This window comes from Equus caballus, chromosome 23, assembly GCF_041296265.1.
Source record: "Equus caballus isolate H_3958 breed thoroughbred chromosome 23, TB-T2T, whole genome shotgun sequence".
In the NCBI taxonomy this organism is placed as follows: Eukaryota; Metazoa; Chordata; class Mammalia; order Perissodactyla; family Equidae; genus Equus; species Equus caballus.
This window is the reverse complement of record NC_091706.1, coordinates 53,577,696-53,600,947: the sequence shown is the minus strand read 5'-3', so window position 1 is coordinate 53,600,947 and position 23,252 is coordinate 53,577,696. Positions and strand designations below refer to the sequence as shown.

The following is a 23,252-nucleotide window of genomic DNA, read 5'->3' as shown; positions in this document are numbered from 1 at the left end:
GCAGTCTATAGATCTCTTGGATAATCTCCCGTCTCACTGGACATTGATAATACATCAATCTGAGCATTTCCTGGAACCACTTCAGGCCATAACCTCCTCACTAGTCATCCTTCCAGTCCTGGATGTTGACTGTGCCAAGAGAAATGTGTGGCCGGGTAGTCAGACAACGTTACTCAGCAAACTCATTAATCTCTGGACCAGGTCAGGCACCAGTCTTCATATCTGTTTTCTGGTGGCTGCACAAGGTAGCAGTATTGATTTTAGACAACTCTTGATAATTGCTTAGAGCCTTGAAAAATGTAGGCCAGATTAAGAAGGCAAAGGGCAAAGTTTCCAGCTCTTTCATATTTTATAGTCTTCTGGTTTATTTTTCTCTTTGCTCTACCAAGGAGTAAAGCCAACCGAGTTCTTCTCAAAACTCAGAGATTAATGACCCCCAAATATGACAAAGCCCCATGAGGTTACAATGACTTCTCTGGTGTTTGTCTCTTTTAACCCCTCAAATGTTTCTTCAGCAAAGAAAGAAGTGACAAGTCTAAACTGAGAAAGCTGACATCAGAGGTCAGTGGTATGGAATCTTAGTTCAGTCCCCATATGAGGAAGATTTCATAATATAAGATAAAATAAATAGGAATTGGAGGGAAAAAAGGACTCCAAAAGGGCAGGAAACAAATAAATTTTAAATTACTAATGCTAGGCAATTTACATATGTTACCTTATTTAATCCTTGTAATTATTCTACAAGGTTATTATTAGCACACCTATTTTACAAAAACGGAGCCTTACTAAGGTTGACTAACTCTTCAAGTACTGTACATCTAGTATGCTGGGTTTCAGAGCCAGTACTGTCTCAGGGTGAAACACAGAGTCTTTCAAATACATCATTTTGTTCCAAGGGAAAAAGAGCATTCATTACAATGTGAAGTTGACTGGCACATTTCCTAATATGTATAGTTTGGCCAATCCTTTTCTATGAGGATTTTCATCTAGAATTCCTATTAACGTTTTTAGGTCAAAAGAGTAGTATCCGTTAAGACTTTGTATACTATTTTGGGAGAGCTGTGTTCACTCACATTGTCTGGCCCATTACCATTAAAGGTGACTAGAAGCTTAGCGCAAAAGGCTTCTTGGCACCCAGGACCACTACCTTAAATACACACACACACACACACACACACACACACACACACACACACATCCCATAGCTTTTCCTGAGCCTGGTTTAGGCTTTCCAATCAGTGATATTTAGTTTCTTGAGCTCAGGTAAGAATTTCAGGGTTCTCCCCTACCAGCTATTGAAGAAGAGTTATGTGCCTATGTGCCAAGCAGATAGTAATAAATATTTCCTCACATGTTATCTCAATTATTGCTATGTATTGGGGCTTTCTATCCCAATTTTACAGATGAGACAATGAACTCAAGAGTTTTCAGAGATTTGTGCAAGTTCTTCTAGCTAACTTAAAGAGTTAGAATTTGACCCTGTGTCTGTTTTGATTCTAAATTGTTCTCTTCCTTGTGATATGTATACATTTGTTTCTCTACCCACAGTCCCTCTGCTTGAATGATGTTTCCGATTTTGTTTTTAGCTGTGGCTTTTATAGGGCACTATAAAATGAGAAGGACCATGGGAAAATGATAATACCTTCGAGTCGCGTGGAGCTGGGTTTTAATTCTACTTATGACCTTTGCTATGTTGTATCTTTGTTGTTTGGTTGTTAATCCCATCTAGTGACATTTTCAGATAATGTATTTTTCAAAACTTGAATTTCTCTTTGGTTCATTTGTTTTGCTTTGTTTTACATTTCTCTTCTCTTTGTGTTTGTGTTCATTTTTCTCTCTGTTGATCATATGGAGCATATTTATGATAGCTGTTTAAATTCTTTGCTGATTCCATCGTTTCTTGGTCTATTTCTATAAACTCAGTTTTCTCCTGAGTATTGGTCACACTATCCCATTTCCTCATATGTGTAGTAGTTTTTTATTGAATGCCAGACATTGTGATTTTATGTTTTAGTGTGCTGGATTTTGTTGTATTTCCTTAAAGAGTTGTGGATTTTGTTCTGACAGGCAGTCATGTTGGTTGTAGATTAGTTTGTTTCTTTCCAGTCTTGTTCTTAAGCTTTTTAAGGCCATTCTAGAGTAGTCTTTACTTTAAAACTAATTTAGCTTTACACTGAAGAGTGGTTCTTTTGGGGGTCTTTGCTGAATGCACTATATATTCAGTGAGGTCTTTCCCATGTGGCTGGTGGGAACTTGAATGATTTATAAACTTGAATGTGCTCTTTGGCTTAAAACTCCATGATAATTATTTTCTTCCTCTGCAGGTTGTAGTTGCTGGGCCTTTTAGGGCTTCACCTGATGTGTGCACATCAGTATTCACCAAAGACTCAAGACTACCCCTATGGAAATTTCTAGACTCTTTCTCTAGATAGCTCCTTCCGTTTGAGTACTGTGTCCTGCAAATTCTAGCTGCTTTGGCCTCCCCAAACTCTGATCCCTGATTCTGCAACTCAAAGAAGAGATTGTCCAGGGAGGTTTCTCCTCCCTGCAGCCTCATCTAGATATTGCTTCCGGGAAGAAAGCCTCATTGGCTTCCCGTCTCTCAGGGATCATAGTCTTCCCCTGCCTATTCCCAATGACAAAAACTACTTGTTGCCTATATTTTATCTAATTTTCTAGTTGTTTACAATGGGAAGGTAATTCTTGACCCTGCTACTCCCTCATGACCAGAAGTTTAAGTCCTTGTGGTTGGAAATGTTATTTAACTTCTCCAAATCACAGGTATTTTTTTCTTTTCATTTTAAAAGAGGAGATCATAAGACCTATCCTCACACATGTTATGAAGATTAGAAATAATATTAATGTATTCTCTTAGTACTGCACAACATTAACATGTCTGTGTCTGTTTCCTTATTTGTACAATGGGCATAATAATAGTATGTACTTCATGAGTAGTTATGTGGATTAAATGAATTAATATTTGTAGTTTGCCTAGAACAATGCCTAGCCTATAGTAAGAGTTATAAGTGTTAGTTAAATAAATAATTTTGGACAATCGTGGGGGTGTTGTCTACCACCAGAAAGAAAATAATCTTACCATTAATCAACAGTGAACACATTTAGAATTCAGAGGACATGCAAACGCTTTCTTAGCTTTTCCCATTGAAATACTTTTCAGTCCATAGAGACCATCTTGAATGGTTGTCCAGGGTCCCATATCTCTAATATCCCGCTCCCCTTCATTTTTGCTCTCTCTGAATCTCTCTTTCCTTCCCTGCCCAATTTCCTGATTCGCTCCTGGCCACATCATGAAATGTCCTCAAGATTACAATAACCATACCTGCCTGCATCTTTGAAGAGCTTTGGTGTACGTTTTACTGTTCATCTTAGAAAAGCTTAGGTCTTTGAATTTTGTCAAAGTGGGTCATATATAGGACAAATCTTTCTCTTGCTATCTGGACCACTTCTTATAGCTTTGATGTGTTATATGGCTAACAGAATCTCTGTTGCTTTACAATATTTTACCAAAGAATCCTGCTGTGGGTTGAGAGGGAAAGAAAAGGAGGTAATAAATACCAAATACATAAAGCTTTTCAAGAAGTGTTTTATATATAGTATATATTCAGAAAGTGGTGGCTATTATTTGACATTGCCATATGAGTGGATACGCAACTAGCCTTGTTATCTAACCAAGTATTAAGACTAGAGAAAATGAGAAGTCAATCATGAAATATGATCAGATGGGTTTAGGAGGACTGTATTGCCCCTGAATTTGATCATTTGTGTATAATCCAAACTCATCTGTTATCAATTCCAGGGTCTAATTTTTCTACTACTCTCTTAACTAATATCTTAGAATCCCTTGTTTCATTGTCATTTAGTTGAATACCACCTGGAAAAATGTCAACCCTGGATGGACTGTGGAACTTCTCTGCTTCTGCTGAAAGCAATGTAAATTGATACCATTATTAACTTAGTATCACCAACCTGGTCAGTAACCAGGTGTGTTAGTCAACTAATAGGATGTGTGTGTGTGTGTGTGTGTGTGTATGAGAGAGAGAGAGAGAGAGAGTAAGAGATGGAGAGAGAGAGAGATTCATTTTAAGGAATTGACTCATGCAGTTTGGAGGCAGGCAAATCCAAAATCTGAAGGATGGGCCAGCAGGCAGGAGACCCAGAGACAAGCTGATATTACAGCTCAAGTTCGAAGGCCGTCTACTGTGGAATTCCTTCTTGCTTAGAGGAGGCCAGTCTTGTTTTATTCAGGCTTCCAACTGACTGGATGAGGCACATCCATATTATGAAGAACAATCTGCTTTGCTTAAGTCCATCAATTTAAACGTAAATCTCATCCAAAAACACCCTCATAGAAACATCCAGAATAATGTTTGATCAAATATCTGACTACCATGGCCCAGCCAAGTTGACGCATAAAATTAACCATCAGTAATTCAGTATTACTCTCCTACCCTATCAGCCATCTCTTCCTCACATTCTTTGCTATCACAACCCTAAATCTTGTCCCTTCTCTTCAAACCTAGAACGCTTCTCCCTCTATTGAACAAAAGCATTTCTTTATCCAGCTTTTATTGGATACCTACTATATTCCAAGCTAGGAATATAGTGTGCTAGGCTGTGTGATTTCAGTGTGAGCAAAACAGACTTGGTTAGTGTCCTCTGAGGAGAGAGAGAAATTAATCAAATAGTCACAAATCTGATAAACATAGATTATGACGAGAGTCATAAGTGGGACTATAGGAACATGCATAAGAGCACATCAGCCAGGTGAAGAGAGGTGGAGAAGAGGGGCCTTCAAGGCAGAGGAAACAGCACGTGCCAGGGCAAATGTTGATCTCAAAGATGGTCTTGCAGTGATGTAACCTCCTACTGCACCAAGAAAATAAATAGAAACCATCAGAATGAAACTCTCAGCTTCCTCTTCCAAGCCTGTACTCCAACCTGCGTTCATGCCTATTCTTTCCTCCTTCCTTTCTGCTAAAGACCAAGTCTGCCATGAGTTCCATCTCTCTCTCTCTCTCTCTGCTGGCTTCTTCCAGTCAACAGGTAGTCTTTCTCCCCTTAAAAACAAATCAAAATAAAAACTAACAAAACCTTCCAAGATTGAACATCCTACTCCTTCTTCCTCTTTATGTTTCTCCTTGGTGTAGTGAGCAAATTTTTTGTTGACTTGTCTACATTGTTTTTCCATTTCTTCTTAAAAGCATTGAAACACACCCAGACTACTCTATTGAAAATTCTATTTATCAAAGTCACTACTGACCTTCATGTCATTTACTCCAACATAAGCTTTCAGGTATTTACTTTGCTTATCCACACTGTAGCACTGGACAGTGTTGGACTATCCTTCTTTCTTGAAAATTGGTTTTCCTTCTGCTCATTTAGATACTCTTTATTTCCCTTTCTGTTATTCTCTTCTGCTCATTCCTTAAATACTGATGTTCCTCAGGAGTTGATCTTAGGCTGCTTGCTCTTCTCACTCTGTATATGGAAGTTCTACAGCCATGGGGTCAGTAAATAGAAAGAAAAGATGCTCCCAACTGATCTTATACTATGCTATATAATTTTCTTATACTTTTCTGTTTCTCCCTTCTCACCCTAGCTAATCCAGAGAAAACCCATTCCAGAGATCTTTATCACTGGCTCACTGCACAGGCCTAAAACAATGATAGGAAGATAATAAACAATCAATAAAAATTTGTTGACTGAGTTAATACCCTGAGGACCAGTACATGTTGTGTAAGTGCTTCTAGAGCATGTACCCACTGGGTCACTCTTTGGATTAATTGACCTTTACTGAAAAATCCATTGATGGGAGACAGGCTTCTTCTTATTTCCAGCTGTGATTGGTTAATAGGGGATTTCTTGGAGAGCAATGTTCAAGGTAGTTATCCAGGGGTCAGTGGAATAGAGTGCTGTATCCTATTAATACTGTCATGCCTAATGTAAATAACATAATAATATTATTTATTGAACGTGAACCATGTGCTGTCCACTGTGATAAGCACATGAACTGGAGTATCTCAATTAGATCTCACAACAGTTACATGAGATATCATTATTACCTTGTCTTCACATTGCTGTAACTGAGACATAGAGACATTAATAGCTGGCCTAAGACTACATGGCAAACAAATGGTAGAGTTGGGATTTAAACCTAATCTGTCACAATTTAGAGTCCAGGGACTTAAGCATCATTCTATACTCTTAATGGGGTACTCTATACTCTTAGTGGCCTTTTTTCCCATATATTTTTGCCATTCTTGGCCTAATTTAAACCAGGAAGAGGAGAAGAAAGAGTAGAATAGGTGATGATATTGTGTAGAAAGAAGGTTACTCTGCCCTATGAGGATTCAGTTATCACATCTCAAAAATTAGTTCTTTAATTTTTAAAAAATGCACGCACACGCACACACACTTTTTTTCTTTTTGAAATAATTGCAAAAATTGCTAATGTAAGAAAAAGGGCCTTACGGTTTTAAAACCGTTTCAGACTAAGTTGCCAATCAGATGCTATAATAGTCTAAATAGTTTAATGTGTGTCTCCTACAAACAGTGACATTTCTCCCACATTACTACAATATCGTTACCAAAACTGACAAAATTAATGATGTTACATCAGTACCACATGATACGCAGCATTCATATTTAGATTTGCTCAGTTGTACCAATAATATCCTTAATAACAAATGGACGCTGTTCAGAATCTCTCTGTATATTCATCGGCATGTCCATTATTCTCACTGAGCCTCCAGCAATTCACCAATTACAGTTCAGGTTTTCCTCCCCTGGCACTGGTCCCCACAGTGGTTTCCATTGGTGAGTCTCTGCTCTGGTACAGTGTCACTTCCTGTATTCTCCTGTCTCTCTCTCAGTTTTGGGGACAGCAGTTTGCCCTGTGTCTTCTCTCTCTTGTGGATCCAAAAAGAGCTGTTGATTTTTCAGTCTGTCTAGCTTTTTACTTGTTGTTAGAACAGAGAGACGGCTTCCTACCTCCTCATATGCAGAACTGGAAAACAGAAGTCACTTTAGTCTCTTTTAATCTGGAAGAGTATCTTGGTGTTTCTTTGACTTTCACCACTTTCAAATGGTACAGGGCAACTGTTTTGTACAATGTTCCTCAGTTTGGGTTTAAGTGGTGTTTCCCCGTGATTAGATTCAAATTATTTACATTTGGCAGGAATAGCACAGAGGGGATCTTGTGTTTTTTGAGTTGCAAACTCATCTGGTGGTCCGCGATTTCAATTTGTCCCATTATTAATGAAGTTCACTCCAATCCCTTGAGTAAGGTTGTGGATGCCAGGATTTCCCACTGTGAAGTTGCTCTTTCACTCTTTAAAACTAATAAGCATTTAGGGGCCGGCCCCGTGGCAGAGTTGTTAAATTCGTACGCTCTGCTTTGGCGGCCCAGAGTTTCACTGGTTTGGATCCTGGGTGCAGACATGCCACCGCTCCTCAGGCCGTGCTGAGGCAGCGTTCCACATAGCACAACCATAAGGACCTACAACTAGAATATACAGCTATGTACTGGGGGGCTTTGGGGAGAAGAAGAAGAAAAAGAAAGAAGATTGGCAACAGATGTTAGCTCAGGTGCCAATCTTAAAAAAACTATAAAAAAATAATTAATTAAAAAAACAACTAATAAGCATTTAGATAACTGTGCGAGGTAATGGATGTATTAATTAGCTTGACCATAGTAATCACTTCATGACGTATATGTATATCAAAACCTCACGTTGTATACCTTAAGTATAGACAACTTTTATAAATAAATAAATAATAAAATTATGGAAGATTTTGTAAGGCAGTACTTTGAAACATTGCTCTCCTGACCCCACTCACGCTGACTTTTCACATCAGTATCCCACCCACGGTTACTCTCCTCACTCTCCTCAGGCTCTGAAATCCCATGCCAGGTTCTCTCTCCATATGGACAATCACCTCATCCTCTTTGAACTCTGGCATCCCACACTGGACCACCATGGGTCTCTGCTTCTTCCAGCACAATGCTTACTTTTTCTATCCATCTGTTGGCTTTAGGACTGGATTTTTCAGGAAGGGAAAGGGTAGCAGAGATTACATGTCATTTAAGATCTCTTCCAACGCCAACATTCTATGATAGATAAATTAATATGGTTAAATATTTGCAAATTCATGCTCAGAAAATGGGAGTAGAGATGTGTTGAGATCACTGAGACGAGTGACCATGCCTGAAGTAATCACTGAGGCCAGGACAAAGGGAAGCACTGAACAGCTTGGACGAAGACTAGATCTGTCACACAAAGGAGTCTGGCCAGAAGCACAAGATCCAAGAGTAAGCAGAGAATAGAGGATATGTTTCCCCATAGCTTTCAGAAAAGGGAGAGGTGATGACAGTGGCTGGCCAGAAAGCAACAAATGTCCCTTAGAGTAATCAAGGCAATAAAAGGAAATATTTAACAATACCAACCAGCAAGTATCTTAATATGAGTTAGCATGATTAGTAATCTTATGCATTATAGGAACAATTCCTTTGGTCAAAGTAATAATGTGTTGCTGACCACACATTATTAGACCACTAGATGCCATGAACTTTTTGATTTCTGTTGCCTATAGTGCAAGTTGATCCCAGGGTCTAAGTAATTGATGTTATGCTGCCATCCTTTGGTTGAATTTAAAATGCCTTCCTTATTAACGAACAAGTTTGGTATATTTTTAACACACAGAAGTAATTAGGATCTTAATTACAACATTACATGTTTTAGATTGGCAGTAATGGTAAATAAATAATTTGTTGGAAAAGGTGAATAAATAAAAATATATATTTATGCAATAAATTTAAAAGTCATTGACAAAGCCCATTCTAGCAAAAGATAGACTGCCACCATTAGTCGTTTATTCCATTTTTTTCAGGCTTTGTTGTGTTCAGTGATGCTTCAGATTTAGTACTTTTTTTCATCATGACACTTTTCCATTGTTTGTCTCTAAAGCATTGTAAGCTTGCAGTGGATTCTGTTAAGAATATCCTTAGATTTAGACAAGAGGAACCCATGCTACAGGCTTTGCCCTTTCAAGGACTCTGAATATCATACATGACCCTCTACATGCACACACACACATGCATGCACACACTCAAGCACATACACACCCACAACTTTTTTAAAGAATTTCTGGTGCCCATGTCTCTTAGGATCCGGTACTCAGTGCTCACACATGGTCTGATAACTATCAATATCTATTCTCATTAGCAACTCCATTCAGGCCCAGGGAAACACTTCTTCCTATCTCTTGCTTTATGTCCCCAAAACAAAAAATGACTGTGCCTGGATGACATTAAGGAGATATTTCTTTGGAATGAGGAGGATTTGAGCTACAGAAGTTCTTTGGGAAGAGAAGAGACACAATAAATGCCTTGTAAATCCTTCCTCAGGGACAGCATGAATATGGTAGTGTCTTACATAATAAAGTATCATTTCTCAATGGTACCAAGTGTTCATTTGCTTGCTTTTCTTTACGTAACAATTCAGAAGGTACTCAAAAATTAGGATGGCATTTGCAATAGTTGCACATGGAGACTAAGAAATATTTTTCAATATTAAACAATTTATTTTACTCTTAAATCTGTATTTATGTCAGTCTAGACATAACATGCTGGAAGTGTGATAAGAATTCTTTTCATTGTCATCCGGACAGACCTTGAAAGATAGATTTGCACATAATTTTACTTCTATAAAAGTGTTTAATGTTTAATAATAAATAAAAGTTCAAATTAAAGTGCTAAGTATAAACTCTATTAAATAATTTTGATGAAAATTTCATAAGGGCCAGCCCCAGTGGCCTAGTCATTAAGTTTGGCCTGCTCTGCTTTGGCGGCCTGAGTTTGGTTCCTGGGTGCAGACCTACACCACTCATCTGTCAGTGGCCATGTTGTGGCAGTGGCTCACACACAAAAAGTGGAAGATTGGCAGCTGATGTTAGCTCAGGGAAAATCTTCCTCAGCAAAAGAAAAATTTCATATTTATTATACTAGGCATTTTGCCTTTTAATTTTAGTAGATAATACTGAATATTTCATATTTTTGAAAACATAAAAAATTTAGAATTTAATGTTTAGATTACATTTTTGATAAAAATATATTCAAAGTTTCTAGATTTTGAATACAATTGTATTTTATCTTTAATCTTTTAGATCAGGGTTCAGCAAACTTTTTCTATAAAGGACCAGATAGTAAATATTCTAGGCTTTACAGACCATATGGATTTTGTTGCAACTACTCAACTCTCCTATTATAGCATGAAAGTGCCGCATACAGTACATAGAGAAATGGGCATAGTTGTGTTCCAATAAAACTTTACTTAAAAAAAACAGGCAGTAGACTGGATTTGGCCCATGGTCCGTAGTTTGCCAACTCCTATTTCAGATCATTAATGAGAAAACTTCCACTTCCAGCCATGATGGATGACCAGAATTATCTTCCCACTTTAAAAAACTAGAAAACTAAATAAAATATATGAAACAATAGTTTTCAGACTTTGGACAATAAGCATCATAGGATAGTGATCCTTGAGAGAAGAGAAATAAGCACAGTGAGCCCTACAGTCACTCTATCTTACTGCGTGGAGAGAGTTTCTAGGCTGCAGCACAAGAAGGAGGAGGAAACCCAAACAGAGCAGTGGTCTCACTGAGTTGATAAATCAGACTTTGGAGTTCAGAGAGGTAGCTAGAGATTGCAAGGGAAATACTGAAGAGAATAGAGCTACACACAGTGAGAGGGAGAGTTGCAGATCTCTAGAAGGATCTGGTGGAGTCTACGGCTGATTTGTGATCTTTGAGTTACCCAAGAATAGAGAAAGAATGCCCAGAAAGGAGAAGACCAACTATCTACAGGACTGGGAATATTTCATGTTTCCACGAGCCAATGTGCAAAGACTTCCTAATACAGGAAGAGGACTTAAGGGGAGTTTCATGGGGTTATTCCCTTGGTAGTGGGATGACATTGCCATAGACTATAAAGTCTGCTCCATCCATACTAACAAGGCTTGAAAGCCAGCCCCAAAGGAATCAAGCAGATGCCAAGTAACTTAACTATGTCCTAAAACAAAGCCCAACCATAAAGGACTTAACAAATCCAGTACCCAATAAAGTAACATTTACAGTGTTCAGAATCTAATCAAAAACTATCAGGCATGCAAAGAAGCAGGAAAATAGGACTCAAAAGCAGTAGAAACAATGCTCAAGAAACCAGACCCAGAAGTGACACAAATGATAGCATTAGCAGACAAGGAGGTTAAAACACTTGTTATAAATATACCCTATAAGCTCAAGAAGGTAGAAGAAAAGATGAACATGCTAAAGAAGGAAATGAAAGATGTCAAAAAGGAACAAATTTAACTTCTAGAGATGAAAAATATAATACCTAAAATTATAAATATACTGGATGGGATTAACATTAAATAAGATGTTGCAGAAGAAAATACCAAGACACTTGAAGACACAGAAATTTTTGTGGCTCATATAAATTATCAAAAATAAAAGACTAAAAAATAAATGAACAAAGCATCAGTGGCCTGTGTGATAATATTGAATGATCTGACATATCTATATTAGAGTCCCAGAAGAAGATGAAAATTGTTGGAAAACGTAAGGTCTAACACATTTCCAAATTTGATTAAAATTATAAAATCACAGATTCAAGAAGCTCAAGAAACTCCTAGTAGGAGATACAAGAAGAAAATCACACTAAGGCACATCATAATCAAATTGCCAAAAAATAATAATAGAGAGAAAATCTTAAAAGCAGTCAGAGAAAAAGAAGACACATTATGCACAGAGGAATAAAATTAAGAGTAACAGCAATCTTCTCTTCAGAAGCCAAAAGACAGTGGAGCAACATATTTATAGGACTGAGAGAAAAAATATGTCAACTTATAATCCTATACCCAGCAAAAATATATTTCCAAAATGAAAGCAAAAAACTTTTTCAGACAAACAAAAGCCAAGAGAATTCGTTGCCAGGAGACCTGAGATACAAGAAATACTAAAGGAAATTATTCAAGAATAAAGAAAATGATACCAGATAGAAATTTAGATCTGCACAAAGGAATGAAGAGCACCAGAAATGATAACTATGTGGGTAAATATTGGATAATGGTAAGTATGGTTGGTTAAGTGGTAACTATGTGAATATATATAGAAGAAAGATTTTCTCATTTTAATAATCTCTTTAAAATATAATTGACTATTTATGACAAATATATCCATGTATGTGGAGTTTAAAACATATAAAACTGTATGACAATAACACAAAGGACGAGAGGGAGGAAATAGAATCATATTGTTGTAATATCCTTAGACTATACTTTATGTGTAACATTATTTGAAAATAAACTATAATATGTTAAATTAAGATGTCTATTTTAAACCCTGGAGAAACTACTATAAAAATAAAACAAAGATTTATTTTGTAAATATGTTCTCAATAAATTTAATGTCTCAATAAATTTAAACTATATTCTTTGATCACAGCCAATTCAAATTAGAAACCAATAACAGAAAGATATCTGGAAAATCCTCAAGTATTTGGAAATTAAACAGCACAATTTTACATTATTATCTCCATGAAAATGATGTGGAAGTCCTGATTGCAGTAGAAATTATGCTTATTTATCCTTATCATGTTTTCTTGAAGTTCTGCTTTAAAGATGTATAGATTTATGTTGAGACCAGGTCAAAATTCTACTGTCCAGGTAGATTAAGCAGAATCTTATTATCCCTTTATCATATTATAATTTACCATAGGTCTTTTCTGAGAGAGAAAGAGAAAGATCTTTCAGAAACACTATTGGAGTTGCTGCCGTAATACAATATATCAGATATAAAGAGATCATACCCTTTCAGAAGCCCAGAGAAACTCAATTTACCCTCAAAAGTTGAAAGCCACAAGAAGATAAAAATGTTCAATTTTTAATTCATATCTTCTGCTCTATGTGTAAAAATATTTTACTATAACTACCTATGAACGCCCAGGAAGAATGTGACTGATTTAGTCATTTTAACTGGAAGTGAACTAATATGCATTAGTTATTTACCACATTTTAGGCACTATGCTAGATTTTTACTTATAATCTTTCTATCTGGTAATCCTCCAAAGTGTTTTATAAATTAGAGTTTAGAGATGAAAAAACTGAGGCAGAAAGAGATTAAGTTAGTAACTTACACAAAGTCACACAACCAGTAAATGGTAGACAGAATATTCCAGTCCGGGTCTCTGTGACTTCAAAACCCAAATTCCACAATTTGGATGATAGGATATAACAGATTTCCATCTTTTTCTCTATCCTTTGCTTAAGCATTTGGCTTCTTTAGCAGCTAGTGGGAAAGAACAGAGCCCTTTGGTCACTGAATCACGTTGTAAAGTTACTGGTTGCCCCTGGTGGTGTGAAAACATGAATGAAGTATTCAGACATTTGGGACATGATCCCAAGTAGAGGAATGCTATGTGCAGATGTCAAATAACCAATAACTCTAATGAAATTGTTAGGTAATTTTTGATCAAGTGGAAAGTTTAAAAACTTTCCAAAGAGGACATGCTTTAGAGAACAATATCCAGTGCAAACTATACATAGCTTAGATGTTAAGTTTGTACACATGGGCATAAGGTTTAACGTGATATAATCTACCTTTGAACAGAGTTATCATTGTTCAATTAGGTGTGAAGTTTTCTTTTCTTCCCAATTCCCACTCTTTGACATCACCTTCAAGTCTATTCCTTATTAGCTCAGATAAGAGATTTCTGTAGTTTGACTCTCATGGATCTGAAAGTTCCAATTCTGCAATACCCAAAATGTTAGAAACTTTTTGATGAATGCAGTTGAACTTTCGTACAGGACAAGACTCCTCCATGGAGCACGCTGACTCAGTTTCTTTCAATTTAATAGCAGACTAAGCGACACCAACATAGAGCTGAGCCGGTAGATAATGAGACCATATGTGTTTACAGAGTGTCTGTTTTCAATAATTAGGATTTCACCCACCAACTGCCTGCAGAGAAATGGTCAAAGATAAGACGTGACATCTTGTATTACTTTGTGGTAGAGCACATTGATTCACTCCAAAGCAACACATGTTTATTAAGCTCCTACTACAGTTGTATAGACAGGAAAAATGATGAGTGTTTATTCCACACTCTTAAGAGTTAAACCTCTTTAATGTTGAAAGGTTGTAAGACAGGTACATCAACAGCCATATATAAGAGAGAACAAGAAAAGTGTCTCGAAGGAGGTATAAACTGCTGTGAGGATCCAGAGAGATTATAGCTCCTTGAGGGGGAGATCCAGGCCCTAAAGGAGAAGTAATCCTTAGACCTGGGACACACAGGTACTTGGGGTGAAAGAGGCCATAGGTGATGGTTCAGAGAGAGAGAACATCATCAGTAAATACACACACTAGTGCTAGCTGTACTAAGGAAATAATGTCATTAACTTTGTCTGGAATTCAGTTTCGCTCACACTATATTTAGAGCAACAGTGGGAGATAAGGTGGAAAAGGTAGATTAGGGGCTTGTTCAGGAGGACTTAGAATATGGAACTGGATATTTGTAATTCAAGAGGCATTATTGATGTAAAGATAATCACACTGATGTACCATAGTTATTGGTATCCTAAGGAATATAGACTAACCAACTGCCCCCAATCTCTTCTCATATAATGTTATCATTTATAACGGTTATAAAGCATTTCATTACAGGGATTTACCAACATTTATTTAACCATTCCCCTATTGTTGGGCCTATGGGCTGTCTCTAATATTCTACAATTGCAATAATTTTATAACAACCTTCTTTTGCTAATTTTTTTTCTTTCGCTTTACTTCCATAGGCTAGAATCTTAGATATTATATTGCTTGGATAAGATATAAAACAACTTAAGATTGCTGATACATATTTTAAGATCAATTTGCTCAAGCTTTGGGCAAATTTACAGCTTTACTTGAAGTGTTAAATTTAGTAGTCTGAATGTATTTTAACTTTTGCCCCCGAGTGCCTTACAGGTTCTGCTAAGCCTCTGATAAATATTACTTTGTGAAAGACTACTCTTTAAAAAAAACAAAGACACCTTACTCTCAATAAAAGAAATTTATTAAGCTTGACTAAATATTTAGAAAGCATGTTGTGTTGAGTGAAACTTTGTACGTAATAAATAAAGAGAGTAATAGAAGGTCATATGGGATGACTAGTCTGTAATTGTCTCAAAGAATGCATACAATGAAACAAGTTCTTTTGGTTACTTCCTCAAACAGCCAACACAATGGGGAAAGTGAAGAATTGGCCCATGAACACTATGAATAGGGAACCAGAAAGCCTAACGCATAAACTTGGAGAAATGACAGCAATAGAAAACAAAACCAACAAAGGAGAACACCTTCCAGAACAATCTGAGATGCATGAAAGGCAAACATTCACTAGAGTTAGAGCTTTACTAAGTGTGTACAAAGATAAGTGGCGTATTTGATCTTAGCCATGATAAACAAGCAATTCTTTGAGATTATGTTGGTACTGCTTGCCTCTTCCACTATTTTCTCCCTAGAACTGAAACTAGTTCTCTTCCAACAAAGAAGAGTAAACAGAGAGAGTTTAAAACTCTTGAATAGATTGCAACCCTCAGCAATTCAGCAGTGTCTATCACACAGGAGAAACTTCCTGCTTCCCCAGAAGTCTGTGAATCCACACCAGTACCAGAAAAGGCACGCACTGGCCATTCTTCATGAGATGCTTCAGCAGATCTTCAACCTCTTCAGGGCCAATATTCCTCTGGATGCTTGGGAGGAAAGCCACATGGAGACGTTCCTCATCGAACTTCATCAACAGCTGGAATACCTAGAAGCGCTCATGGGACTGGAAGCAGAGCAGAAATGTGGCCCACTGGGTAGTGAGAACCTTAGGCTACAGGTTAAAATGTACTTCCGAAGGATCCGTGATTACCTGGAAAACCAGGAATACAGCAGCTGTGCCAGGACCATTGTCCAAGTAGAAATCAACCGGTGTCTGTTCTTTGTGTTCCAACTCACAGGAAAGCTGAGCACACAAGGAATGGACCCTTGAACCATGTGGAGCAGGAGCCAACCGCAGGCGTTAAAACGATAGGGTAGGTGGGAGGACTTCTCCAGACATTTTTATTTCTTTTTGTCATAAAATGGTAATATTGTTTTGGTTTTGTGTGTGTGTGTATGTGTATATATATATTTGTCTGTGCTTTAAGATTATACATATTGACTACAATTGTTTTCATTTCATAATTTCACTTTATATTTTCTATCCAACTCAAATCTTTGTGAGTTAAAATAGATTCATTAATATTTCATAGCTTGTTCTTCAAATGAGTATATTTTCATAAAATTGGCGGAGTAGATAGAATGAAATATGTCTTCATTGTAATAATATTTTTCTTTACATAGAACATCCATTCCAATGATTTCTTTATTTGCCAGAAATTGGTAGAAATGATAGGAATAATTTGCATTGCAAGACTTGAAAATATCATTACACACTGAATATTTATTACACAATAGAAATATGGCCAAAGGATATGAATGAGCAGTTTGCAGAGGAAGAAGAAAATACATGAAAAGAGTTTCAACCTCACTCATAATAATAAAAAATACAAATTAAAAGTGGATAACATGCCATTTATAACCTATCAGGTGAAATCCCAAAGTCTGACATAAAAACACTCTTGTAGAGACTTTGGGGAGGGATGGTCTTATAATTTGTCAGAGCATTAGAAATTGGTACAATCACTGTAGAGGCAATCTGGTGATATCTATCAAAATTACAGTTGTGATAGTCTTTGATCCATCAATTCTACGTCTGGAAATGTATCCTATAAAAATGCCTGCACATGTATGAAATGACTTACAAACAATATTATTCATTGCAGCATTACACTATCCAAAGACAGGAAACCACCTAAATTCTTCTAATTAGAGACATTTGAGGTATATTCACACAAAGGAATACTATTCAGCTGGAGAAAAGAATGAGGGTTCTCTTCCCGTAAAGTAAACAATAAAGTAAAAGAGTAAACAGATAGGCAAGGTGCAGAACAGTGTGTATAAAATGCTATATTTGAGATTACAGTGTAAAATAAGTTTTATATTTGATCCTGTTTGTGAATAAATAGAGAATATATAAGAAATAAATTTAAATGATTTCTTGTATTTGGGGTGAAAGAGAAGAGACTAAATGAGAAAGACAGGGTCAGAGAGGTTTTATAGTAAATTTTTATATTTTAATTTTTAATCATGTGGATGTTACAAATTAAAATAATAAATCAAAATGTATCTAACAGGGGGCTGGCCCAGTAGCGCAGCAGTTAAGTTCACACATTCCGCTTTGGCAGCCCAGGGTTCGCTAGTTCGGATCCCGGGTGCGGACATGGTACCACTTGGCAAGCCATGCTGTGGTAGGTGTCCCACATATAAAGTAGAGGAAGATGGGCATGGATGTTAGCTCAGGGCCAGTCTTCCTCAGCAAAAAGAGGAGGATTGGTGGCAGATATTAGCTCAGGGCTAATCTTCCTCCAAAAAAAGGTATCTAACAAATCGTAGTTATCAGAAATGTGCATGAAGGAGTCTTTCTGGTAAAAGGAAGTGCTAGGTGAGGGTTAGAAGAAACAGGACTGAGCCAGCCTACCCTTGGTTGGGTGGCCGGGAGGAGGAGGGCTAGACAGAAGAATGCCCATGCCAAGGGAGGGGGTTCCTGTTTCTGGGAGATGCTGGTGATGAAGAAATCCAGCTCTTCCAGCTGGGAGCTCCCAGAAATCATCATGGAACAAACGTGGGGCCAGAGAAACTGAAGCTCACTGAGACTTGATGACTTTCCCATAGTCACAGTGACTTTTGCCCAGTGTAAGAAGCAGAGCCATGATCCCAAAAATCTGGGGCTACTTCTACTTTATGTCATGTTCTGCTTCAGATTCGTTGGATAACTTGAGATAAAAGTTATCACTGAATGTAAAAGCTTGCTGAGAAACAAAACGTATTGCATTTCAGTTTAATTGGTTAAGTGTATTAACTATCGGCTGAACACTGCCAGATTTCACTTGAAAAGGACGAGGAGGAACTGAATCGGATCCTGAGAGTGAGGCAAGGTCTGCTGCAGTAGCAGAAGGGGCAGGGGAGCAGAGGCCGGCCAGTCAGGAGGAAGCCTGTCAACTTCACATTTCAGCTCAGGAGTTGGCCTACTTAACTTTAAGTTCACATAGAGGTTGGGAAGTGGAGAGAGGAAAAATATTTACCCCACACAACTGCAAATACAGGTCATTTGCTTCTCACGGTCTCTAGAATTTTTGTTGTTTTCTTTAAACCAGGGACTTTTCAAAACCAAATCCTTCATTTAACACATCATTCAATTCTCAAATTAATCTGGCAAGATAGTTCATTATTCTCTTCTTTTCTCAGGCGAGGAGAACAAGGTTTTAAAGGTGAAGTAACTTGCTCAGAGCAGCACAGCAAGCAAGCCATAGAGCCAGCAAGTGCCAGAGCAACGATTCCCTCCCAAGTCTGCCTGACTCGAAGCCTACACAGGTGTTCTAGACGTCACAAACCTGAACAACATTGTGCAACACTACCGCGAAATAATAATGGTAACGTTAGTGATAAAAATTTGCTCCTGGCTTTCCTTATTCCAAGTTCACATATTCTCTGCAGTTTTGAATTAAAGAAAGGACATTTTCTACCTGTGGACATTTCTTTACTAAGAACTGAGAACAGTATGAGGAGCTGCCAGTGGTAACTTAGAACAGAAATAATATTCATATTTAGAAGCTAAAAACCAATACTTTACATGCTAACGTTTCCCCATTTAGCTTTAAGTTGACATCCTGCTTATATGACTGTTTTAACTGCCTATCACAAGATAAAAATTGCTTGCTTCTAAATATATGCCCTCTTAAAACTTTAAAACCAGAGTTCTAAACTTGGAGATATTGAGGAAGAGAAACACTTTAAAAGGCTAGACATCCTGCTAGTAGTGGGCTCAGAGTAAAGATAAGTTCGTTTGTCCTTGCTGGCTGGGTCATCTGAGTTATCCTTCTGACAACTACACGCACTGAGCTACGTAGATTATTAAATCAAAAACAGGTTACGAAATAACAAGTGTAGCATCATTGTATTTTCTACAAATAAAATATGCATGAAAAATGTCTTAAAAGAAATGCACTAAAATGTTCACAGTAGTACCATCTGGATGATAGAATTTCCATTCTCTTACACCTTTTGGATTAAATATTTCTCCCATGAATATGGATTCATTTTATAACCAGGAAAAAATTAAATAATTTTATTTCTGAAATTTAAAAAAAGAACAACAAACATGGCCCCTTGTGGATTTGGCTTGGGATGCTTATCATCTGTAGTAAATTAAGCCTCACCTCCAGCATGCATCAGAATCCTCTAGAGGGCTTGTTAAAACACAGATCACATGGCTTCACCCCCAATGTTTCTGATCCAATAGGTCTGCAGTGGGACCTGAGTATTTGCATTTCTAACAGTTCCTAGATGATGCTGATGCTGCTGGTCATGTGACTACACATTATAAACCACACCCCATTTCTTGATAACCTTAGTAGACTTAACAGATGAAGCCATGGTCTCCTTGACGTTAATGGTCTCATATTCTCATATTTTCCCACGATAGCTGGAGAGAACTAAGTACGCTAAATGGGAGAGAGTTGGTAAGGATAGTTTTTTTCTATCGCTGCCTTTTCACAGCAACAGATTCGATGGTCTCTTTCCTTCTTAAAGAAGCTGTGTGTAGAGACCACAACACCCCAGGTGCACCCCGTGACAATAACTGCCTTTTAAGGAAAATGGTCCAAACCAAGTTTCTTTCTGAAAGGGTTTCTGGTCCTCGTGCCAGTGGTTGAATGAAATCAAAACTACAACTGTAGCAATAACTGATTGGACAAAGAATATGTTGTGGACACAGAGGAGACACACCTCTAAAAAATAGAGGATTCTAAGGTGAAAGATGGAAAACTGATCCAGTAATCTCTATTGACAAGTATAGGTGTTTGGTAAATAAAGAGATTTTAGGGTCATTCTTGGAATTGCTGAAATGAGTCATTGAGCCCGTTTTCCCCCTTCCTGGGGTCTGCCTGTATCCAGTGACTGGGTGGTGTGGAAATATAAAGACTCAGACTCCTCACTCCACCTCTGAAGGGTCATGCCAGCTTCAGAGGCCTCCCCGTAATTGACCAAGGCCACTTTGTGACTGCCTTGCAGCTCAGCTTTCCCTCTGCTCAATCCTCTTGCCTTCTCTTCCCGTAAGTGTTGATCCCATAACACTCCCTAATAAACTTCTTACATGCTAATTTTTGTCTCAGAGTCTGCTTTCTTGGCACCTGACCTCCAATAGCAGATTTTCCATTTATAGCCTTAGAAAAACCCAAACTCACACGCTATTTCCTTAGCCAGGTACATATTCTCTTCCTAATGTGTGTTAACATCTCTCTCTTGCTATTCGTGACTCACTAAAAAATGTTCCCTTCACAAAAAGCCCTTATGTCTAATTTGTCTGAATCTATTTGCTCCTCCAAAACACAACTCTTGTCATGTCATAAAACACATTGTACACAAGTAACAGATTACGTCTCTTTCTTCCAACTAGGGTATGGCCTACTTCATGGTAGGGAACATTCTTCAGCACACAACAGGGGCAATCTAAGTGTTGGATGAATAAAGAAATTAAAAATGCAGCATTAGGGGCTGGCCCAGGTGGCACAGCAGTTAAGTTCATGCGTTCGCTTCGGTGGCCTAGGGTTCGCCTATTCAGATCCCTGGGCAGACCTACACACCGCTTATCAAGCCATGCTGTGGCAGCCAACCCACATATAAAGTAGAGGAAAATGGGGACAAATGTTAGCTCAGGGCTAATCTTCCTCAAAAAAAAAAATCCAGCATTAAAAGAAAGAAGGGCTATATCATTACCATATTGTCATGGTCACTTCTACATGTAGACGAGGAAGTCTTGTTTAGATATGTCTACTAAGAGGTTAAGTTCCTATTTTTGTTTTTCAGTTTATTCTTCCCAGATGGACCATTTGGAAAAGCTACATCTTGGAGTAAAACTCAAAGCATCTATCTTTCTCTGATGAAAGGGTGGTTTTTATTCCTGTATGGTAAGGGCGCAATAAAATAAGGATGTGTAGGGCAGAAGTCCAAGTGGGAGCCTCTCTTCTGGTTGTTCTGGTCATCTTAGAAAATCCTTTCCTGAGCCCACTCTTTATGGGCCTTTGGTTCCTCTCAGCCTGATGATGGTTAGTCATGCTTTCAACTGCCAAGTTATGTAGAAACCCCTGGCACCAACTTGGGTGGTTTCAATAGGATCTATTTTTGGTTCAGTTTATTAAAAACAATATATTGGAAAGATTATGAAAATGATACATGCAAATAGTCTAAATGGCTCGATTTTATAATTCTACAAACTGTAACACTCTTCCTACTGTTATATTCAAAAGACCGCTTATCTTGTTATTGTCCAAAATGAGTGGCCACTGGATTGGTTTTTCTACTAGATTTTAGTAAAGACTTGATGGCACTTTTCCTCATTCCTTTGGATTGTATGCTTGAAACATTATGGGTTTGGAGAAGATAGCCAGCATGTAGTGAGTGTTTAGAGGTAAGTAGCCAGAGTCACATTGCAAGTTTGCAAAGAAGAAATCATAACACAGAAACAGTCCATGGATTTACTTTCAGTGCAAGAAGAATCCCAGCTTCTTTGAATTGTGGAAACCTGTTCAACCAAGTTTTCGTCACTGAAGGTGGAGATGTGTACTTCTTGGGACAGTGGAGTGAGGTTTGAGTAGACCAAAGAGTAGGGCTCCCTTGACCCATAAATCATGTAATTTTTTCTACATAAGAAAGCTAAGTGCACACTGTTTTAGTGAAATTTATTCCAAGTTAAGTTTCAATATATACCCTGTACTAAATAAGGCAGAGATCCGTGGGGGAGAAATTTAATTATTCCAAATAACAGAAATTCATTTCTGTTCATGTCAGATGAAGAAGGTGGTTATCAATCTGATAAAAATGGAGTTAATTTGAGAGCCTTAAGAATTGAATTGTTATCTGGTGTATTATTCAGTAGCGCAGACGTTTTTTTAGTAGCAGCTCCTAATCTATTCTCACTTCTTATGAGGGAGGGATAAGTGGAGGAGAAAGAGGCTGGGTGGGACTAGAAGGAAGTAAGGATATTCCCAGAGCAAATTATGGGATTATAGGAAAAATACCTTAAAGGACCCATTTGTGTCTAGTAGCGGAGGAGGGGAAAGAGGACACATTCTTTGCTGGCGGGATAGGGTTCAGGAGCTCAAATAAATAAAGTAACAAAATATCCCCCAAATGCCTCTGGTTAAGTGTATTTCTACTATGGGTTGAAATTAGAAGGGCCAGGAGAGGAATTTGGACAGTTCAGAGTTTCAGTTGTAGCACTCTACATGGAAATTTTCTCAAAGATGTAAGTTCAAGAGTCCTGTGGAAAAAGAGTGTTAGAGATTCCACCAACAGGTTTATGCTATAAGTTCTAGGCACAAAGTTCCTTAGGGAACTTGGGTCCATATCTGAGGTCTTGGACATCAAAAACTCTGTGTGACATTATACATACATGGGGCAGAGAGTAAATTTCCAGAAGAAAGATTTCTTCCCTAAAGCATCTCTCTCAGATTGTTATGTACTGTCTTATGCAACGAATGCCAGACATATTAAAAATAAAAATAAATAAAAAGATCTAAAAAAAAAAAAAGCAAGCTCATAGATACAGAGAACAGATCGGTGGTTGCCGGAAGTGAAGGGTGGGGGTAGGAGAAATGGGTGGAGGGGTTCAAAAGGGAAAAAGAAAAAAAATAAATATGAAAAAATTAAATGAAAACAAACAAAAACTACGAGTTGTTCTTCTCTTTCACAGCATTCAGGTACATGGTTGTAAGGGTTGGGCCAAGGGTGATCCTGGTGTTATACCACATGGCTTTATCAAAGCTGACCTTCTGCTCCCAAGCAGAGTTATTGTGATTAGATGAGGTTGTAGATATAACTCTCTTCTTCCTCAGGATGGGCTCTTCTTAGGATATTCCTTGTCATCATATGCAACTAAGACTCCCAACACAAGCTCACACTGGTATGAATCTAAGAGCAGTACCACTTAGGCCCAAGCTAGGCATCTTCAGGACATAAGAAAAAATAGAAAATATATAAACATGTTT

General features: G+C 37.7%; 1 protein-coding gene across 1 annotated transcript; it reads left to right on the top strand.

Annotated features, from left to right (window-relative positions):
• The first annotated feature begins 15,387 nt into the window (after nt 1-15,387).
• On the top strand, nt 15,388-20,366 carry IFNE (interferon epsilon). The gene is made up of 2 exons (XM_005605033.4): nt 15,388-16,139; nt 18,454-20,366. Exon 1 carries the CDS (start codon nt 15,515-15,517, stop codon nt 16,094-16,096), a length of 582 nt encoding a protein of 193 aa, XP_005605090.1. The 5' UTR covers nt 15,388-15,514; the 3' UTR covers nt 16,097-16,139; nt 18,454-20,366.
• Nucleotides 20,367-23,252: the final 2,886 nt, after the last annotated feature.

What these genes read in the sequence shown, in the direction of transcription:
- IFNE (XM_005605033.4), top strand. Translation starts at nt 15,515, where the DNA reads ATGATAAACAAGCAATTCTTTGAGATTATGTTGGTACTGCTTGCCTCT.